Below are 18,776 nucleotides of genomic sequence, written 5' to 3' on the forward strand. Positions count from 1 at the left end.
TGCGCTCATACTGCCTTATCTGTCCTACTGCCTGGAAGTGTGGGGAAACACATACAGTAGTAATATTCATCCTTTATTTATATTACAAAAAAGGGCCATAAGAATAGTACATAAAGTGGGGTTTTATGAACACAAATAATCTATTTTTGAGGTCTTGTACATTGAAACTTCCCGACCTAGTAGAGTTCAAAACTGCTCAAATGATGTTCAAAGCAAGAAATAAACTGCTTCCAGCTAACATTCTTAACATGTTTAGTGATAGAGAAGGTGGCTACGAACTAAGGTGGGAACTCAATTTTAAACAAGGATCTGTTCAGACCACCAAAAAAAGGATGTGCATTTCTATTTGTGGAGTAAAGATTTGGAATAGTTTGACAGAAGAGATCAAACACAGTAAGAACATTTCACAATTTAAAAAAATACTCAAATTAAATATCCTGGCCAAATACAGCATTTCATAGTCTCATTATCATTATCACTTATTCGTACTTGTTAGTATTATTATTTCTATTATTATCTCTTACAATTACTTTGTAACATATCTCTGTTTCTTGAACTGTTATTATAATTGGAATGTATCAAGTCTATTTCCTTATACATTTTGTTTTTAGTTTTTAAATATTTTTTTCTCTTTCTTTCTTCTTTCTTTTCTTTCTTCTTTTCTTTCTCTTTTTTTTTTTTGGAAAATAAATAATAATAATAATCTGAACACTTATAATTAATCAATGACTTAATTCATGAACATGTAGGATAGGCATTCACAAGCTTTCAGCTTCTGCCTATTCCTTTTGATCACCTGTAATAATGATTAAATGAATGTATGACCTGTATGAATATATGATGATCAAATAAACTAAAACTAAACTAAACAACACGTCACATCGCGACGCGTTGTGAGCTATTTACACTACTTTTTGAAAGTGGTTGTAACTACGTATATAAACATTTCTCAACATGGAAACGATTTTGACGATAATGCAAAATAATTGCGATTACCTCAAATAATTGCGATTAGACGATTATGTAATAATTGTGACAGCCCTAGTAGGAATACTTATAAATATATGGAAGTCAAGGGCTGTATTATATGACTGCTACTCACTCACTTCAGCGATGCTGTGGGGTAACACATCCTCCTGTGTTCTAAAGTCGTGACATGCTATTTATAATAACGCCATGAATCATAAGTGCAGTCCACAGCAGATATTGGATTGTCTTAATATAAACATGGCTACTTCCAATCCAAACAATGACGTTGTGCTGAAGTGAAATGAATTCAAGGCTGAATATTTAGATATGTTAAATTAATTTGCTCATGTCCCTCTGTTTTGTTCAACTTGATTAAATGAATATTAAAAATCTAATCAAGCTGGAATGTTGCCAACTAAAGTAGCTATGTGTTTTAGCAAATTCATTTTAACACACTTAACAATCTGTACCGTACTTTAGGTTCATATTCTCCTACCATCTATCTCTCTCTCTCTCTCACACACACACACACACACACACACACACACACACACACACACACACACACACACACACACACACACACACACACAGTAGCTGGTTTGCACACTGAATGTTTTCACTGTCCCCCAGAAAAGAGGGGGGGGGGGGGTTGGGTTGTTGAAGCACCACCTCCTTTATATAAGGAAACTCAACCCACTGGGTGAAAGGGGGCATAAGATAGTTTTCGCAGGCGCCCAAGACAGACAGACAGACAGACACCACGAGGACATAGATACTGCACGTTAGCGATATCAAATGCCTGTTTGTGCGTGCAGAAAGCAGTCTCAAGCTGTCTGAAAACCCCAGTCACTCAATCGTCCTCCTATCTCCTCCCAGCTAAAACGGTTACCCTGCACACTGATAGCTCATCAGTCATCCGTGCTCGCTCGCGTGCGTGTGTGTGTGTCAGTACATTTTAGAAACCTTCAAAGAGGAGCACTATAAGAGGCAGAAGAGGTTCACCCTGAGATATCTAAATAGAGATAGATAAACTAAAATATGTCAGTAGTAAGCTTCATATTATGTATATAGAATGGGAGAATGTATGCGATTTATGGGGCTCTATCACATCCAGGGGACATTTATTACCATGTGATTACTGAAATGTAAAAAAAAAGGATAAGCTTTTTTTGGGGGCGGGACAACATGTTTCTCTGGGCCACTTTCTCCTGCATGTACTCCCTTGCTAGTAGCAATGCTAGCATGGATTAGACCACGGTGTGCACGCAGATCGTGCATGAGCCGTGCACCATCGTGCACGATGGACACACACGCGCCCATGTTAAAAGGTAAGAATGAGGTTAAAAAAAGAAAAAAAAAGAAACAAAATTTAACGTACAGTATGCACTTTCCATAATGATCTACGGTATATTATTTGTCATAAGTCAGAGCTCATACTCACTCTCCAGGTTGCCTGCCAGCAGGTACAGCCAGGTGACGAGGACCACAGCTGTGAGGGACGCCAGCAGCAGCTTCAGGCGCCCGCGGCACAGCAGCAGGTGCATGATGGGAGGGTGGGCGCGAGGGTCCCCGGGACAGGGGGGGGTCAGGGAGAGAGGGGGGGGGGGGGGGGGGGTCACTGGCAGGTGGGGCTCAGTCCCTCTGTGGCTCCCTGCAGCATCCTCTTCTCATCTGGACAGGACACAGGAAGGAAGGAAACGCAGACGTTAAAAGATGGTGCATTTATATAGCGCCTTTATCCAAGGCCCTTTACAGAGATTGTTTTTTTTTTGATTGATTGATTATTTTATTAGACAAAAATGGAGAACAGTACAAGTATAGTTAAACACCCTGCCTAAAAGGAACATCCCAAATGTAAGCCATTTACCATGAGAGGGAGTGGGTTGTTAGGTGATTTACCACTGTTTCAGGGTTGTGCCACGAGCCGCAGGCTGGCACCCTTTTAGTTCCCTTTTAGTGCCACCACCAGATGGCACCAACTCCAGCTGAGGTGCATGGATTTAGCTTCCATTACAGCTAGGCTAACGCTAATGTTAGAAGCACAGTTGTTGGCTATTTTGCCGCAAATAGAGGCTGGTCGCTTCCAGAAAAGCATAGATTCAGAGAAAAGGGGCTTTAAAGTTGGCGGATTGCATTGGATCCAATGGAATAAATTGACGAAAAATTACGGGTTGTTGGCCTATTTACCACAGTTTTAAACCAATCAGAATCCAGTATTTGAACATGTGACTAGAAAAAGCGGTGGAAAAGACCTTTTACAGCCTTTTTTATGTTGGAAGTCCTCGGTATTGTGCATTACATTCACCTATTCTCACACACATTCAGTGTCACACAACAGTCTTGTATGATGAAGCAGGGCTTTACTTTACCAAAAGAAAAGAATTACGAATTTTGGAGATACAAGGTTTCTGCCCAACAGCGACACATTGAACATTGGAACATATGAATACAACTTAAAGTTTTGTTTGGTTTTTACTTTTCAGGTTTGAACAGGGCAGCTATGACAAATGACTTGAATACAAAGAAATTACTGAGAGACAGATAGATTCAATCTCTACCTTGGAAATAGAGTCAACCCCAAAGACACAAAGAAAAAAAAATGCTTCGCTCCAAGTCAAAAAGTATTGTCACATAAAGAATGAGACAAAATGTTTAAATAATAATGATGATGATTCATTCCATTCAGAGAGAAAGGACACAAGGTTACAATATGATGGTAAAAGGTTTCTCTAACAAACAATGGGATGGCATTGGCAGGGTATCATAACCCGGCATAATCGTAGAATAACAGTTGAGTGCTTTGTCTCTGAGTGGCTCGTAGGCTGTCATCTTGGAGGATGTTTATCAGCTTGTTGTATTAGAGAGGCGCCTGGAAGTTCAGAACATTCTGGCCATAACACTGTAAGCTAGCTTTCGGCATCAAGTTTATTTGTCACAGCAAATGTCATCTCTTCAATATCTTAAGGCTACTGCAACATCAATTTGACACTATACAAAATGGTACACAATTCAGTAGGCTACTAGTGATTATAAAAATTAGATCTACTATGGCACCACATCTTTAATTTGGTAGCCCTTTGCTTTAAAACATTTTTACTGTTATGTGGGATATCAGAGCTTCCCTGTTCACACTGCGTGTATCTAATACCCTCCAGGCTTCAGTTAAGATCCGCCCCTCGGAAGCTTCTGATTGGCTGAACCTGGTGTAGGGAGCGCTCTGTTGTATCCACTTGGACCGCGCAGAGGTGCCGAAAGTCGTGGGAACGAAGATTTACTATTCTGTCCATAACGGCACATAAATCGGTAACGGTACTGAGTCGGCTCATGCGACCGTCGCACCGCTCGACACGGCAACTTGCTTGCTACCGCTCGCTCGGCGGTGTCTCACATGGCTCATGGTCGCCTGAGACGGCGCGCCTCCGTCATCTCCACCGAAAACAAGCGCTCCTTTACAAGAACCTAACTGAACCCTGGTGGGTTGGGGATTCATGCGTTCCCACTAGTGCTTGAATGTACCATAGTGGCTAAGGAATAACTAACAATGGGGTGGTCATTATTGAGAAATAAACACTGATGGAGGACACAAAGCAGAGGGGTCGTGAATCACCCTGAAGGGGTGAACTGAAGAACAGAGGGGGGAGGGTAGGATGCAGATTGACTGAGAGAAAGGGACGTACTGTATGTGGGGGAGGTTAGAAGATGTACCGTAGCTGAGAAGGTACACACAGAAACGTACTAAATAAATCCACAATTTGTCACAAAATAAATGAGGTCCGCCAAGAATGAAGGCCGGCTTCCGACTTTACTGTCGAACTCATTGGTTAAACTGTCAAGCTATAGGCAGTGCTGGTCAATGTTTTCAGAAACATTCTTTAGAGTACTGCTAGGTTGTAAAACAAGATTTATTTGTTACTTGGCTGCCATGTTGGATATGACAGAAAACCAAGCACCATGGGACTGATATGATCATACTACCAAAGCAGATCCTATGTCCAAAGCAACGGCCCAGCATTCATAGCAGTGGTCTGGTACAGAGAGAAAATTTACAGAGATTCAACAGAGCAAAACAATGTTGTTGTGTCTTGGGATGTTGACCCTCGTATCCAGATCTGAACACGACAGGACACACTCTGAGTCCCAGGAACAGAAAGCTACCCTTATCAACACAGCCTCTGATACCCTTGCAATAACAAGTCACTGCATGTTTGGCCTTCCCTGGGGGTCATGTAAGCCCAAATCAACTCATCGTTTGTTGGTCGACTTGAAAACGACATCGCTACCCGTCAAGCTTGTGGGGTTTTAAAGGTAGGAAAACACTGGTGGACAAACATACTGTAAATGGCTTCCTCAGCACGATGCAACAGACCGTATTGCTATGAAAGCTAGTGTGATTCTGTCTCTTTCACACATCCTCCATTGTTTACAGTCTCTCTACTCGCCACCTTCTTTCATATGCATATATGCATATGCCTGGGCTAATTAGAACTGGGCCTCTGTCTTTGTTTTACCACATTATTAATTAATCCCACTTGACTTTAATTAGACAGTCACACAAACAAACAAAAAAATGGATGCAGCCGCCAGCAGGGAAACTTTACAACAACAAAAGACTGGTAACTCTATCACAGAAGAACAAGAACATGTGTTTTTAAATGGAACCTTAGGGGTCCATTTGTTTAATACATTGTTACTCCCTGATATCAAATGAACGGGTTGCAGGACATTTGCTGTTGGATTATATTAAACTTCATACATGGAAATAACGGCCACTCATTGTTCACAGAGTTCTATTAACATGATTTTCTGCTGTGTTTAAATGATCCAAATAAATATTCCTTTACATCTACATTAAATACAATTTCCCAATAGATTTTTAAAGATGTTGCCATTTGCAAAGATATGGGCTTCTTTCCCTGCACCAGTAGCCATGTTCCATATTTTCAATTCACAAAACATTCATCTCCTGTCTGCATCTGAATTCGCTCCTAATGGAGAGGTGGGGGAAAATTCACCCTGCGTCTACACCTACCCAGGCAACCTTTATTATCAAAAGAGCCATTTTTGGCCCAAAAATGAATTAAATATCTGTCTGGAGCCGCAAAATAGGTTTGCTTTATTTATTTATTCTAGCCTTTTCTGGTCTTTCAATATTACTTCTTTATTGTTTGCTAATTTCCCAAAGCAAAACAAAGTATACCAGTAAGCCAGCAGCGTTGGCGGAGAAAGCAAACAAACATGTCCAGGCATTAATACATTCTTTATGACAATGTAAGAATAACTTCATGCCTACTGCTATGATACATTATGATTTAATTGTAAAAACTAAAACAAAAGAAAACATACATTTGCATACTTCTTTGCCCACGCAACTGGGAGCCACAGGAGAGGACCTACGAGCCACATGTAGACACAAATACACATTTGAGAACAGTCTTGCACACAACTGGGGGGAAAAAGAATAACAAACCGTATGTGTGGACAGCCGGAAGCTTTTTTGTGGGTTCTTTAGAGACAATGAGGGTTTAATGGCTGCTACTGAGAGGCTTAATAGCTGCTGTTGAGCGGAGTATACTCAATAGGGAAGAGATCTAGAAGGATAAATCAGATAATGGATCAGTTGACTTTGTGCCGTCACTTTGCCTCACATTCAGTAACAAACAGAAGACTTTTCATTGTGACTCAAGTGGAAATAGTGACATTTCATTTTGCCGTTTCCCAACCACTTGGTCCCAGAGCACTTGAACGGAATGTCCAGCTAACAACAGTATGTCAGTTGTATGTGAGCATGTGCATATGTGTATGAACGTGTGTGTGCGTGCGTGCGTGCGTGCGTGCGTGCGTGCGTGCGTGCGTGCGTGCGTGCGTGCGTGTGTGTGCGTGCATGCGTATTCATGTGCACTCATACAGTACATGTGAGTATGCATGACAACAGCAGACTGTCAATGATGATTTATTACCCAGCTGTTACTGCTGTGTGGTTTTGGCTCTTTGTCTTCTTGCTAGATAGATTAACAGTTATGTTCAAGCAGTTAGACATGTGATCAGGGGAAAGTTCAACTTACATTTTGACTGCACCAGAGAGAAAGTTATTAAGTTCCATTTGGACGGCCATGTGAGAAGTAAGTGGTCCTATTTATGAGTTCATTTCATTAAGCGTCCCGCAAAGCTTGGCCAATGTGATCCTGGGCGTACACCAAACTTTGAGCGCTTTGTGCAAAAGATGTAGGCCAGATGTAGGCCAAGCTTCGCAACCCTGGGTGTACAACAAACCTTTAGCGCTTTGTGCAAAGATGTAGGCCAGATGTAGGCCAAGCTTCGCAACCCTGGGTGTACAACAAACCTTTAGCGCTTTGTGCAAAGATGTAGGCCAGATGTAGGCCAAGCTTCGCAACCCTGGGTGTACAACAAACCTTTAGCGCTTTGTGCAAAGATGTAGGCCAGATGTAGGCCAAGCTTCGCAAACCCTGGGTGTACAACAAACCTTTAGCGCTTTGTGCAAAGATGTAGGCCAGATGTAGGCCAAGCCAATGTGACCCTGGGCGTACAACAAACTTTGGACAAACTAGACAAAGCCAGATGTTGGAGCTTAGCTCCTTCCAGGAGCACCGCTCAAAAGAAAATAAAGCGGAGCACAGGCAAAAGTTCACATATAGTGACATGCCACGTTTGGGAGCACAAGTAAGTACTTCATAAAGTAGTTCAACCGGGGGTAAACCGCATCAGTCCTGACATTCAATAATACCACAATGCATATAACCAGAAACGTCTGGAAGAACAGAGCGTACTGTGGTTCTAACCCTAACTGTAGCTTATAGGTCTGTTTGGAGGCGTGGGCTCGGCGAGGAGGACACCACTGAAAGAGCCCTATATTCAACACAAATTGATTGACAGCCAGTGAAAACAAAACAGCACACAGTAACCATCCTTTTAAAAAAGAAAAGAAAGAAAAGCCTGGCTTACAGGGAAGGATGTGGGCAATAAATGACACATCCTGCATTCTGAGAGAAGAAAAGGCGGGTGGAGAAAAGCTTTATCATCAACACGATTTCCATTTTAATGCCTCTAAGTAAATATGTGCATTTTTGAGAATGTTTTCTTATTGAATCAGGTTTTTAAAGGATTTGTTTTATTAAGAAGTATGTCATGTGCAAGATGGCAACTCTGCATTTACCAAATGCATTTAGGCCAAAGTTATAGGTATGTTTTATGAGGCAATCAGGGAGGATGACGGATACAACGCAGATTGTTAGCAATAATGAAAAAGGCGCTGAGACAGGGATTAAAGGAGCGAAAGGAGGAGAGGAGAGGAAGAGGGAGAAGTTAGAAGAGGAGAAGAACCATTGTGCTGTGAAGCTGTGTGGGCCTTTTAGCCCTTCAATGCTCATAAACCCAGAGTGGATATAAAAGAGGGGGACAAGGCTCCTAAAGAGGACTTTAATAGGTAGCCTTCCTTTGTTGATTCTGCAGCTGCAGCACAAAACATTTACACTTTTGGGATGGAATTGTTGCTGTAAGAAAAAAAAAAGGAAGAGGGGTCATCTGGCACTGGCACCACAGATATGAGAAGGAGAAGGCAGGGGTGTCGCACCAAATTCTGGGCCCTGGGTACAAGGATTCGCTCACATTTTGTGCTTTAACTATTGAAAAATAGCAGATATACAAGCTCGCAGCACGGCACCGAGTGCCACGCTGCGAGCTTGTAGAGCTGCTATTTTTGAAAATTGTGAAAATTTGTGCAAGTCTTTGAATTATTTCAAATCCTTCTAAAAAAATCCTTCCTGTTTCTTTGTCAGTGGTGCTCAAACCTTTTCATGTGAAGGACCCCCAAAATTATATGTATTTGGCCACGGACCCCCATCCCCATATTTAGTTCCAAGAACCCCCCCAGAAGCAAAATTTGAGTTGCAAATGTTTGCTTAAAAAATACATATTTTCAAAGATTTGCACACATTTTCACGACTTTTAAAAAATAGCAGATCTACAAGCTTGCAGCACGGCACTCGGTGCCGCGCTGTGAGCTTGTATATCTGCTATTTTTCAATAGCTTAAGTATAAAATAATTCCAGGCCCCTCTACCTTGGGCCCTAGTAACTCAGTCCCACTTCTCCCTCCCCTTGTGACGCCCCTGGAAGAAGGGAACGGCTTGAACAGGCTGTTCGCAGCCCACACTCATGCAGTCCTTCCAGTCAGAGCTGAAGGAATGGCGATTGGCTGACGGACAGATGCTGTGTGGGTGGCAACATACTGTCAGGCATAACTTCACTAGTTGCAAAAATTAAGCCACATACATACCCGCCTGTTTAGTGTTGTTTACCCATCAACTCAAATCATTGTGTGTTGAAAGAAGAAAAAGGGAAAAACAGAGCGTGTGTACAGAGGCGTAGGCGTCTCTATCTCTTGTCTCTAAATACAGCCGTCAGTCAGAGTATGCCAGGCCCCGAGGGGGGAGAATATGATAACGCGATGAAGAGCTAAGAGCAGGCAGCGGCCCTGGCCTAATGGCACAGAAACTTTAGAGGGAGTAAGAGCATGTCCATTCTAAGCTGAAGTGCTTTTTAGCACCGTGCTGCTAATCAGGGAGGGAGATAGCACCGCTGATTAAGACACAATCAGGCCGTGCTTCCTCCATTAGAGACTGGGATAAGAGAGGAGACAGATAATCAACTCGCCTCCATCTCCCCCTGTTCACCTCGCGGCCAGCACGACCTTGTTCCCCTGGTCCTGCTTTGTTGCACTCTCATGCATATAGGCCTGTCACGATTATGACATAATCGCCTAATCGCAATTATTTGACATGATCGCAATTAATTTGTCACAATAGTCATAATCATTTCCATGTTGAAACAGGTTCATATAGTTTCAAACATTAAAAAAAATAGTATTACCGGTAATAGCCAATGCAACGCGTTGTGAGCTTGTAGATCTGCTATTTCCACTATCAATGTTATTTTTTATATATAAAGTTGTCAAATATGTCTTTGTATATTTAGGAAGCCCAACAGCGCCTCTACTTCCTCAGGAAACTGAAGAAAGCTGGGATGGGTCCCAAAGTCCTACGGGCTTTCTACAGGGGCACCACGGAGAGCATCTTGACTGGCTGCTTCACTGCCTGGTATGGCAGCTGCACTGACCTCAATCGCAAGGCCCTGCAGAGGGTTGTGCGGACAGCCGAACGCATCAGTGGATGCGATCTCCCCCCAATCCAAGCCTTGTACGATGAGCGCTGTGTCAACAAAGCCTGTGGAATCATGAACGATTCTCACCATCCCAACCACAGTCTGTTCAAGATGCTGCCTCATGGAAAACGTCTACGCAGTCTCAAAGCTACCAGCAACAGACTGCAAAAGAGCTTCTTTCCACGGACAGTCAGGCACATGAACGAACTGTCAAAAACGAGAAAGATCCAGGGAAAAAGGAATCGCTAGCACCCCCCCCCCCCCAGCCCCCAACCCCTTATGTTCCCTCCTTGTGAAGTTGAACTGCACCTACTGTACATACCCCTTACGTTCCCTCCTTGTGAAGTTGAATTGCACCTACTGTACATAAATGCATACTGTGAAGTTGAATATATTAATCTGTTGCGCATAGAACACTCTGTGAAGATGTTTACAAAAGTTAAGTACAGTACAGTAGCAACTACTGGAAAAATATGCTGTTGGCGTATAGAATATGCCAAACTTTTTGCACAAGTACATCTGAGGATGCTCTTTTCTTTTCCTGTTGCTCTTTTTGCCTTTTGCACTCCTTTTTAGATTATTATTATTTTAGATGTGGTTTGATGTTATTATATTGTTTTTTTCTTTGATATATGACTGCATTGACTGAAGGATGCCAAACAAAAACAAATTTTACTCTTATGTACCTGTACAAAAGACGTAACAATAAAGTACAACCTTGAACCTTGAACCAACCTAGGTTATGTGTCATATCTGCCATGTGCAACTTCAAAGCCTATAAGCCAAACAGAAATGTAATCGTCAACGACAAAAAGACAATTAAATCATTAATCGCAATTATTCGAGTGACAATTAATCGTCATGTATAATGTCATAAGTGTCACAGCACTACTCATGTATGTGCAGTGTGCATGCAATTCAATTCAATTCCATGGGCTTTATTGGCATGAGAAAACATACGTTAACATTGCCAAAGCAAAAAATGGAACATGGAATAAATGAGGTACAATTGAAAAGGAATAGAAAAGACTGTGCATTTGCGTCAGAAATAGTTGGGCTATATAAACACATAGGGAAGGTTAACTTGGGATAAGCTTTTGCAAGGTTGTGCTGTTTGTACATGCACACACAAGTACAAACAGCATACGCCAGGGTGAGAGGGATGAAGAAAGAGGATTTATACATATTTGCTGTGCAAATATAGCCATGGTGATAAAGTAACATAAACACAACGTGCAAACAACAAGTGTTCCAATTGTGTGTGTGTGTGTGCGTGGCTGTGTGCGTGCGTGCGCCCATGTATTTCAATGAGAAAGGAGCGGTTTCATTCTCATTGAAATGCATTGGCGGAATGGGGAATCCACTCTCATAGGTACTTTGGTGTGTGTGCAGCCGCCTAAAGTACCAAAAGTAAAAGTACTCATCATGCAGAATGTCCCATTTCAAGTTTTCAAATGTATACAAATCTTTAGAAAATAGCCGATCTACAAGCTCACAATGTGTCGCATCGCAACGCATTGTGAGCTTGTAGATTGTCTATTTTCAAATGGCCGAAATGTATATATAATAGGGTTGAAGCCGTTAATGCATGTTTTGTAATAATAATCCAAATCTAGAAAGTAATTAGTAACTTAAGTTCTCAAGTAATTGTAGCGGAGTAAAATTACAATATTTGGATCCGAGATGTAGTGGAGTAGAAGTGAAAGTACAGAAAACTGGAAATACTCAAGTAAAGTACAAACACCTCAAAATTGTACTTAAAGGGGAAGACCACCCATTTTCAATATTGAACTATGTCATTAATATACCTTAGAGGAGTTGTGTGGAAATAGAAAAAAAGTTCCCCCCCTTCTGTGTTGCCTATAGTAGGGTCTCAAACCAAGGTTCTGTGACCATCCTCTGGCAAGGATGTTTTGATGATTGATTTGACCTCTATGGACCCTTTATAAAAGATTTGGCTCCCAGGTCCCTCGCAAAAATCCCAGGCTTTTTTGCTAGAAGCCGCTAGAGTTGGTGTCCCATTAACTTTACATTACAGGGAAAAAAAGCTAAAAATGTATCTGCTTTAAGTAACATATGAGGGGTCAAACTAGGGGGTTTTCATGATTCTAAATCCATTGCAAACATTTGTTTTGCATAAAAAACATTCATTGGGCTAAAACGGCCCAAACAGAAGTGTGAAAAGTGATGACTCATCACTTTTCATCACTAAACCATAGTCTTGTGGTCCGTTTTTCAGCCCAAGGAATGTTTTTTGTGCAAAACAGATGCTTCGAATGGATTCAGAATCATGAGAAACCCCTAGTTTGACCCCTCATATGTTACTTAAAACAGACAATTTTTTTGCTTTTTTCCCCCTGTAATGTAAAGTTAATGGGACACCAACTCTAGCGGCTTCTAGCAAAAAAGCCTGGGATTTTCGCGAGGGACCTGGGAGCTAAATCTTTTATAAAGGGTCCATAGAGGTCAAATCAATCATCAAAACATCCTTGCCAGAGGATGGTCACAGAACCTTGGTTTGAGACCCTACTACTAGAACTGGAGGATTGATTTTGGGGTTTGTATTGTAAAGAACAACTTGATGACATCACACATTGTACTTTACAATACAAACCCCAAAATCAATCCTCCAGTTCTAGGCAACACAGAAGGGGGGGAACTTTTTTTCTATTTCCACACAACTCCTCTAAGGTATATTTATGACATATTTCAATATTGAAAATGGGTGGTCTTCCCCTTTAAGTACAGTTCTTAAGTAAATCTACTTTACACCACTGGTGCACAGTGTACACTTATATATATGCGTGGGGTGCGGATGCTGTGTCATGTCATCTTGCCTCGACACAAGGCTGAGCAGGCTCTGTTGTGTCATTTTGCTGCTGGTGAACCCATTCTGTTTTGAGCTGAAGTCATCAATTGGTGCTGGAACAATAAAAGCCATACATCATGACCATGAAGCATTTTATTCCGTTCATAAAACTAATTGGAAAACATAAAAACGGGGGCGAAGGTACAAGACGGTGTACATATTTTAAGAGTAAAGGAACGAGGGGACCTTGTTGTTGTATAATATAGCACCAATGGAGAGACATGTGTCTGTAGAATAACCTTTTATGTATGCACACGTAGTTCATTCTTAAGATATGTAAACATTCTTACAGTACCTTTTTTCTTGTTGGTTTTATGAACCGGATCAAATGTATTATGGTCATAATTCATAAGAAGTGTGGTTGGCTTGATTCCAGGCTTCTTAAAGGTAGGGTAAGTGCTCTTATTTCATGTATCATCGTTCTTGATGATTGGTTGGCGACATTTTATTTCGCAAGATCTCTTGTTACTTAGGGGAGGCCATGAGGCTGGCTGTCGTCTTCTCCCCCTTGCTGACGTCGGCCTAGGCTGGGTTTGAACCACTCAACCTTCCGCATGAAGTGCACATGCACTAACCACTACACCAACGTTGCGCCCCAGGGCAAGTGTTATTTTTAGTTAAAACAAGAAGTGGGTTTGTTGAAAGCGATATTTTCTGATGGTAATTAGGGGTTTAACGATATAGTAACTGAATCGAAAAATCTATATGCATATGCAAAAGCAAAATATCGTACCGTTTGGCTTTGAATCGTATCATATCGTTTTACAATGCAGATAATCGGTATCGAATCGTTTTGTAATGCAAATAACCGATTGTATGGAAACTAACGAAATTTTACGAAGGAAATTGAAAAACAGGGGTCTAATTACTTTAACATTCCATATGTGTGTAATCTCTGTGCGCATGTCAAGGTGCGGGTTTGTCCATATGTGTTGAAATATAATGTCCATGTATTTGCTCGAGATTCACAGTGTTTACTTATTTAACTCCATAATAATAGATTTTTCCCTTAAAAAAAACTGCACTATTGACACGTTTCACACAGATTTAATTTCTTAGCTAAATAGTTACTATATCAGTTTTAAAATCATTGAATCGAATCGTATCGTATCGCCATGAATGAACCAATATTGTCCATGTATCGTATCGTCAACCATGTATCGTATCACCCCTAATAGTAATCATTGCTATAGACTAGAGTGTTTGTTAAGTAACAAGAGTCTCTCCAACGGAAAGTTTTCAGGTGGGTTGCAAAGTTTCGACCAATCATGAGAGTACCCATTCATCAGCTTCATTTTGATAGCGTTCCAGTTCCATTTTGGCTGCTTGTTTCTTTGTGTCATCACTTCCAATTGCACTTGTTTAACCTATTAAAGACCTGGAACGCATCCGTGTCACTCTAGATTTTAACCACTTTAAGCATTATTTTATGCTTTAACTATTAAAAAATAGCAGATCTACAGGCTCACAGCGTGGCACCGAGTGATGCGCTGTGAGCTTGTAGATCTGCTCATTTTGATATTTTTTTTAATGTATATATTTTTAAAGCAAACACATGTAACGCAAATCTGTCTTTCTCTCGGTCCCTGGAACTAAATATTTTGAGACGGGGGTCTGCGGCCAAATACATATAATTCTAGGGGTCCTTGATAGGAGAAAGTTTGAGAACCACTGATATAGAAACATATGTTTTTAGGGTTTAATCTGTACCGGTATATGCTCCTGTCTGGGTTCTATACTGTATATATCCTCATTGAATGAAATTGGTATTCTGACAAAATGAATTTAAATTGTCTTTATTTCTTATTCAGTGCAAACAATGACGTCTCAATTATAAAACATTACATTCCCAGTGCACTTTTTCTTTTCTTCCCTTGAGCTGCCAACAGACACAACAACAAAGAACACAAGACAATGTACAGTACAGTGGGGCTGAGGTTCGAGGACAAAGCCACAATCAGCACAGACAAAGAGCCCAACTTTGTCATAAGTAATAATAGCAACAAGAAAATATACTTTTTCGAAAATGTATTTTCTGTTCAACCCATTAAGACTGAAATGATGTCATACTTTAGCTATTGAAAAACAGCAGATATACAAGCTCACTGCGCGGCACCGAGTGCCATGCTGCGAGCTTGTAGATCAGCTATTTTTGAAAAGTAGTGAAAGATGTTGCAAATGTTTGAATTTTACAATGAACATCTGTAACTCAAATATTTGCTTCTGGGGGGTCCCTGATACATGATATTTTGAGATGGGGGTCGGCGGCCAAATAGGCCTACGTACATATAATTCTAGGGGTCCTTGACATGAAAAAGAGCTAGAGAGACATGGAGACTCCTGTTCAGGGCTTGACATTAAGGCTTGTCCTGTTGTCCGGGACAACTAGTACATCTGTATGGACAAGTTCATAAAAAATGTACTTGTCCGTTGGACAAGTGGCTCTTGGGTTCACTTTTTCTGACTAACGATACTATGGAGTTTAGGGGGCCATGGGGAGTCTTACTCGTACTAAAAAAAAAAAAACAGAAATAGAAATGACTGTGAAATGACTCGTTTTTATGCAGACAAGTGACTTTTGTGCCTGGACATGTGATTGGGAAATGTACTTGTCCAAAGGACAAGTGCCTCAAAAAGTTAATGTCAAGCCCTGCTGTTACTGAACAAACAGAATATAGAACTATATATTCACATATATATATTCATACACACACACACACACACACACACACACACACACACACACACACACACACACAAAGAGAGACATAGAGGGAGAGACATAAATAGAGAGAAAGATAGGCACGCACGCACGCACGCACGCACGCACACACGCACACACGCACGCACACACGCACACACGCACACACGCACACACACACACACACACACACACACACACACACACACACACACACACACACACACACACACACAAAGACAGACCCTGAGAGGCTGTTGGAGAACACTGTTGCCAACTTGCCAACATAAATTCCTTGCCTTATCTCCTCCACCAACTGCAGTGGACCCTGCCTTGTGTGTGTGAGTGGAACCAACAAGGTCATCCACGGCCACAAAGCCACTAATCCTACCTGCCAGTTTACCCCGTTAAGTCACACACACACACACACACACACACACACACACACACACACACACACACACACACACACACACACACACACACACACACACACACACACACACACACACACACACACACACACACACACACACACACACACAAACTGGGTGGCAACATCAAATTAACTAAATACAATTTTGATCTGATGGAAGACATAGAACAATATAAGTTCATTCATGCAATATTGCAGAACATCCACAACCAATTAAAAAAATCACACCTAGTGTGAACTGAGCGGTGCTATTTATGAGTTAATTTCATTACGCGTCCCGCGATGCTTGGCCAATGTGACCCTGGGCGTACAATAAACTCTGAGCGCTTTGTGCCAAGATGTAGGCCAGATGTAGGCCAGATGTAGGCCAGATGTAGGCCAGATGTAGGCCAGATGTAGGCCAGATGTAGGCCATGTGAGCCCAGACAAAGCCAGATGTTGGAGCTTATAGCTGCTTCCAGGAGCACCGCTCGAAAACGGCCCAAATGAACCGAGGGTCAAAATGTCGGTGCATTTAGGTCCACTCTTTACACTGTCAGTTAAATTCACACTGAGGAACATCTGAAATGGAAACCAGAGTTGTTTGATATGAAGAAGACGTGTTGATCCAGACAGAAGAAAAGAGAAAGAAAGAACTTGAGCAGAAGGATTACAAAGGCTCCATTCATACTGAGTGGAACACAAGAACACGCAGAGACAAGCTATTGCTTACCTCCTACTCCTGAAGACACGGGGAATTGTCTCTTTCTAAGCCCCCCACACCCCCACCATCTCACATTCTTTCCATCCTCACTTTTCGCTCTACTTTTCAGCTCTGTTGTATTGCAAATTTCACATTTCGTGTTATGATGAAATGTGACACACACCACCTTAGTGGTGTACACACCCATACACCTGCATGTGCATTGTGCACGCACACGCCTACACACGTGGCCCTATAGTGGTTGCACCGTGGGTGTCTCACGTCGAATCGATCCATAAGCTCGCAACGCGGCACAGCATTCGTAGCTTGTAAATCAACTATTTTAGTGCACAACACAGCATGCAACCGAGTACAAATCAGGCACGAGTGTGAAAATCGACCGCTATTACCCTCAGGGAGTTTCCGTGGTGGAAAACAGCAACCTTTGTCCTGTATTTCCTACCTATGGCCACTCTGAACTCTCTCAGCGCTTTCAGCGTGTGGCGGCTAGTCCAAGTTCAACTGTGCAGCACAGCCCTCGTCCCCTCTAATCCTCTTCTTCAAGGGTCCGTTGCACTCCACTCAACTTCCGAAGTCTTTTTCTCCAAAGCGGACTTCATCCGGATTCGTTTTTTTCTCTTTACCTTCGCTGCTTGCATTGCTCTTTCATCTCCTTTTGATTTTCTCCTCGCTTCCACTCTCTCTGCTCGTATCTCCTTCTCCTCCCAGCTGACAAACACATAAACCGGCTGCACCTCTGAGGGAGGGCTCTGATTTCAGCCCCCCTGTCACCCTCCTCTCTTGTGCTCTCCTCTCTCTCTCTCTCTCTCTCTCTCTCTCTCTCTCTCTCTCTCTGTCTCCACAGTTCACTGTGCTTTCACTCAGTGGCGTCAGTTCAGCAAAAGCTAAGGTATGGCAACATGACGTCTTGGCGCGCGTGCAAGACACCAGTCATGTTGCCATACCTTAGCAACAGGTAAGTAGTAGATAGTAAGTAGTAGATAGTATTATTTTACCGCAGGCACATGTAAACAACTGTCTGCCACAGTTGAAAAAAAATGACACCCAATGTGAAGTGAGCGGTGGTCGTTCTTGCATAACGTCTTCAGACTAGGATTTGAGTCTAGGATGTACAGGCTATGCTACACACACAAACACGTTTTGCTATGGCAAAACGCTGAGGAAAAAGGCTACAGACACACGCTACAGACACACGCACAGCTTGCATAACGTCTTCAGACTAGGATTTTAGTCTAGGATGTATACAGGCTATGCTACACACACAAAACGCTGAGGAAAAAGGCTACTGTGTATTAAGTCTCATTTTAAACTTGGTTTCAGTAAAAAAAAAAAAGAAAAAAAAGGAGCCTCTCAGGTGCAGTATAGTGACTGAGCATGTTTTTACATGTTTTTATTCCTCCAAAAATTTTGTTTTAGCAAATTCAACATAACGGATAGCGGCGGAAAGAGCCTGCTGGTTGGTCAGCCAGGGACCAATCAGAAGGCTGACAAAGGGTGAATTGCCATACCTTGCCATACCCAATTGACGCCTCTGCTTTCACTGAAATGAGCTGAGCTCCGAGAAAGAGTCAGACAGACACACAGACAGAGAGGCAGGCAGGCGGACAAGAGGATAAAGGTGAAAGAGAAATAGAGAGAGAGAGAGAGAGAGGGCGGGGTAGAGAGAGAAAGGAAGCTGGAGTCACCTTACACTCACTGACAAAAGAGAGAGGAGTTGATTTTTAGCCTAGGAATGCAAGAGATATTATTTCATCCCTTCTTTGCCCCGACTGGCTTACGGCCGTGCCCCGAGGCACACGGCGCTAAATTCTATATTAATGACTAATCACCTTTTTTCCGTCCCAGTACGGATGATTAACATCAAGCTGTGAAAATGTGCTCCGGCCCATTTTTCCAAATTAGCAGTGTGCAGCAGTTGT

The 18,776-nt window shown here is 42.0% G+C and overlaps 1 protein-coding gene across 6 annotated transcripts in view; it reads right to left on the bottom strand.

The window, feature by feature from the left end:
• large2 (LARGE xylosyl- and glucuronyltransferase 2) overlaps positions 1–18,776 on the bottom strand; it is a 73,866-nt gene that overhangs the window by 18,668 nt on the left and 36,422 nt on the right. For 2 of the 6 annotated variants that reach the window (XR_013962210.1, XM_080730570.1), the window contains exons 1-2: positions 17,300–17,570; positions 2,414–2,643 (exon numbers count right to left, since the gene is read on the bottom strand). Coding sequence is in view for 5 of the 6 variants with exons in the window: in XM_080730570.1 (XP_080586696.1) it covers positions 2,414–2,516 (103 nt within the window). In the remaining variant the exon portion in view is untranslated. Of the gene's footprint in view, positions 1–2,413; positions 2,644–16,866; positions 17,133–17,246; positions 17,578–18,776 lie in introns of those variants that run through there. The other 4 variants (XM_080730571.1, XM_080730572.1, XM_080730574.1 and 1 more) reach the window with 4 other exon arrangements.

This window comes from Nannobrachium achirus (genome assembly GCF_963921795.1).
Source record: "Nannobrachium achirus genome assembly, chromosome: 7".
Taxonomy (NCBI): Eukaryota; Metazoa; Chordata; class Actinopteri; order Myctophiformes; family Myctophidae; genus Nannobrachium; species Nannobrachium achirus.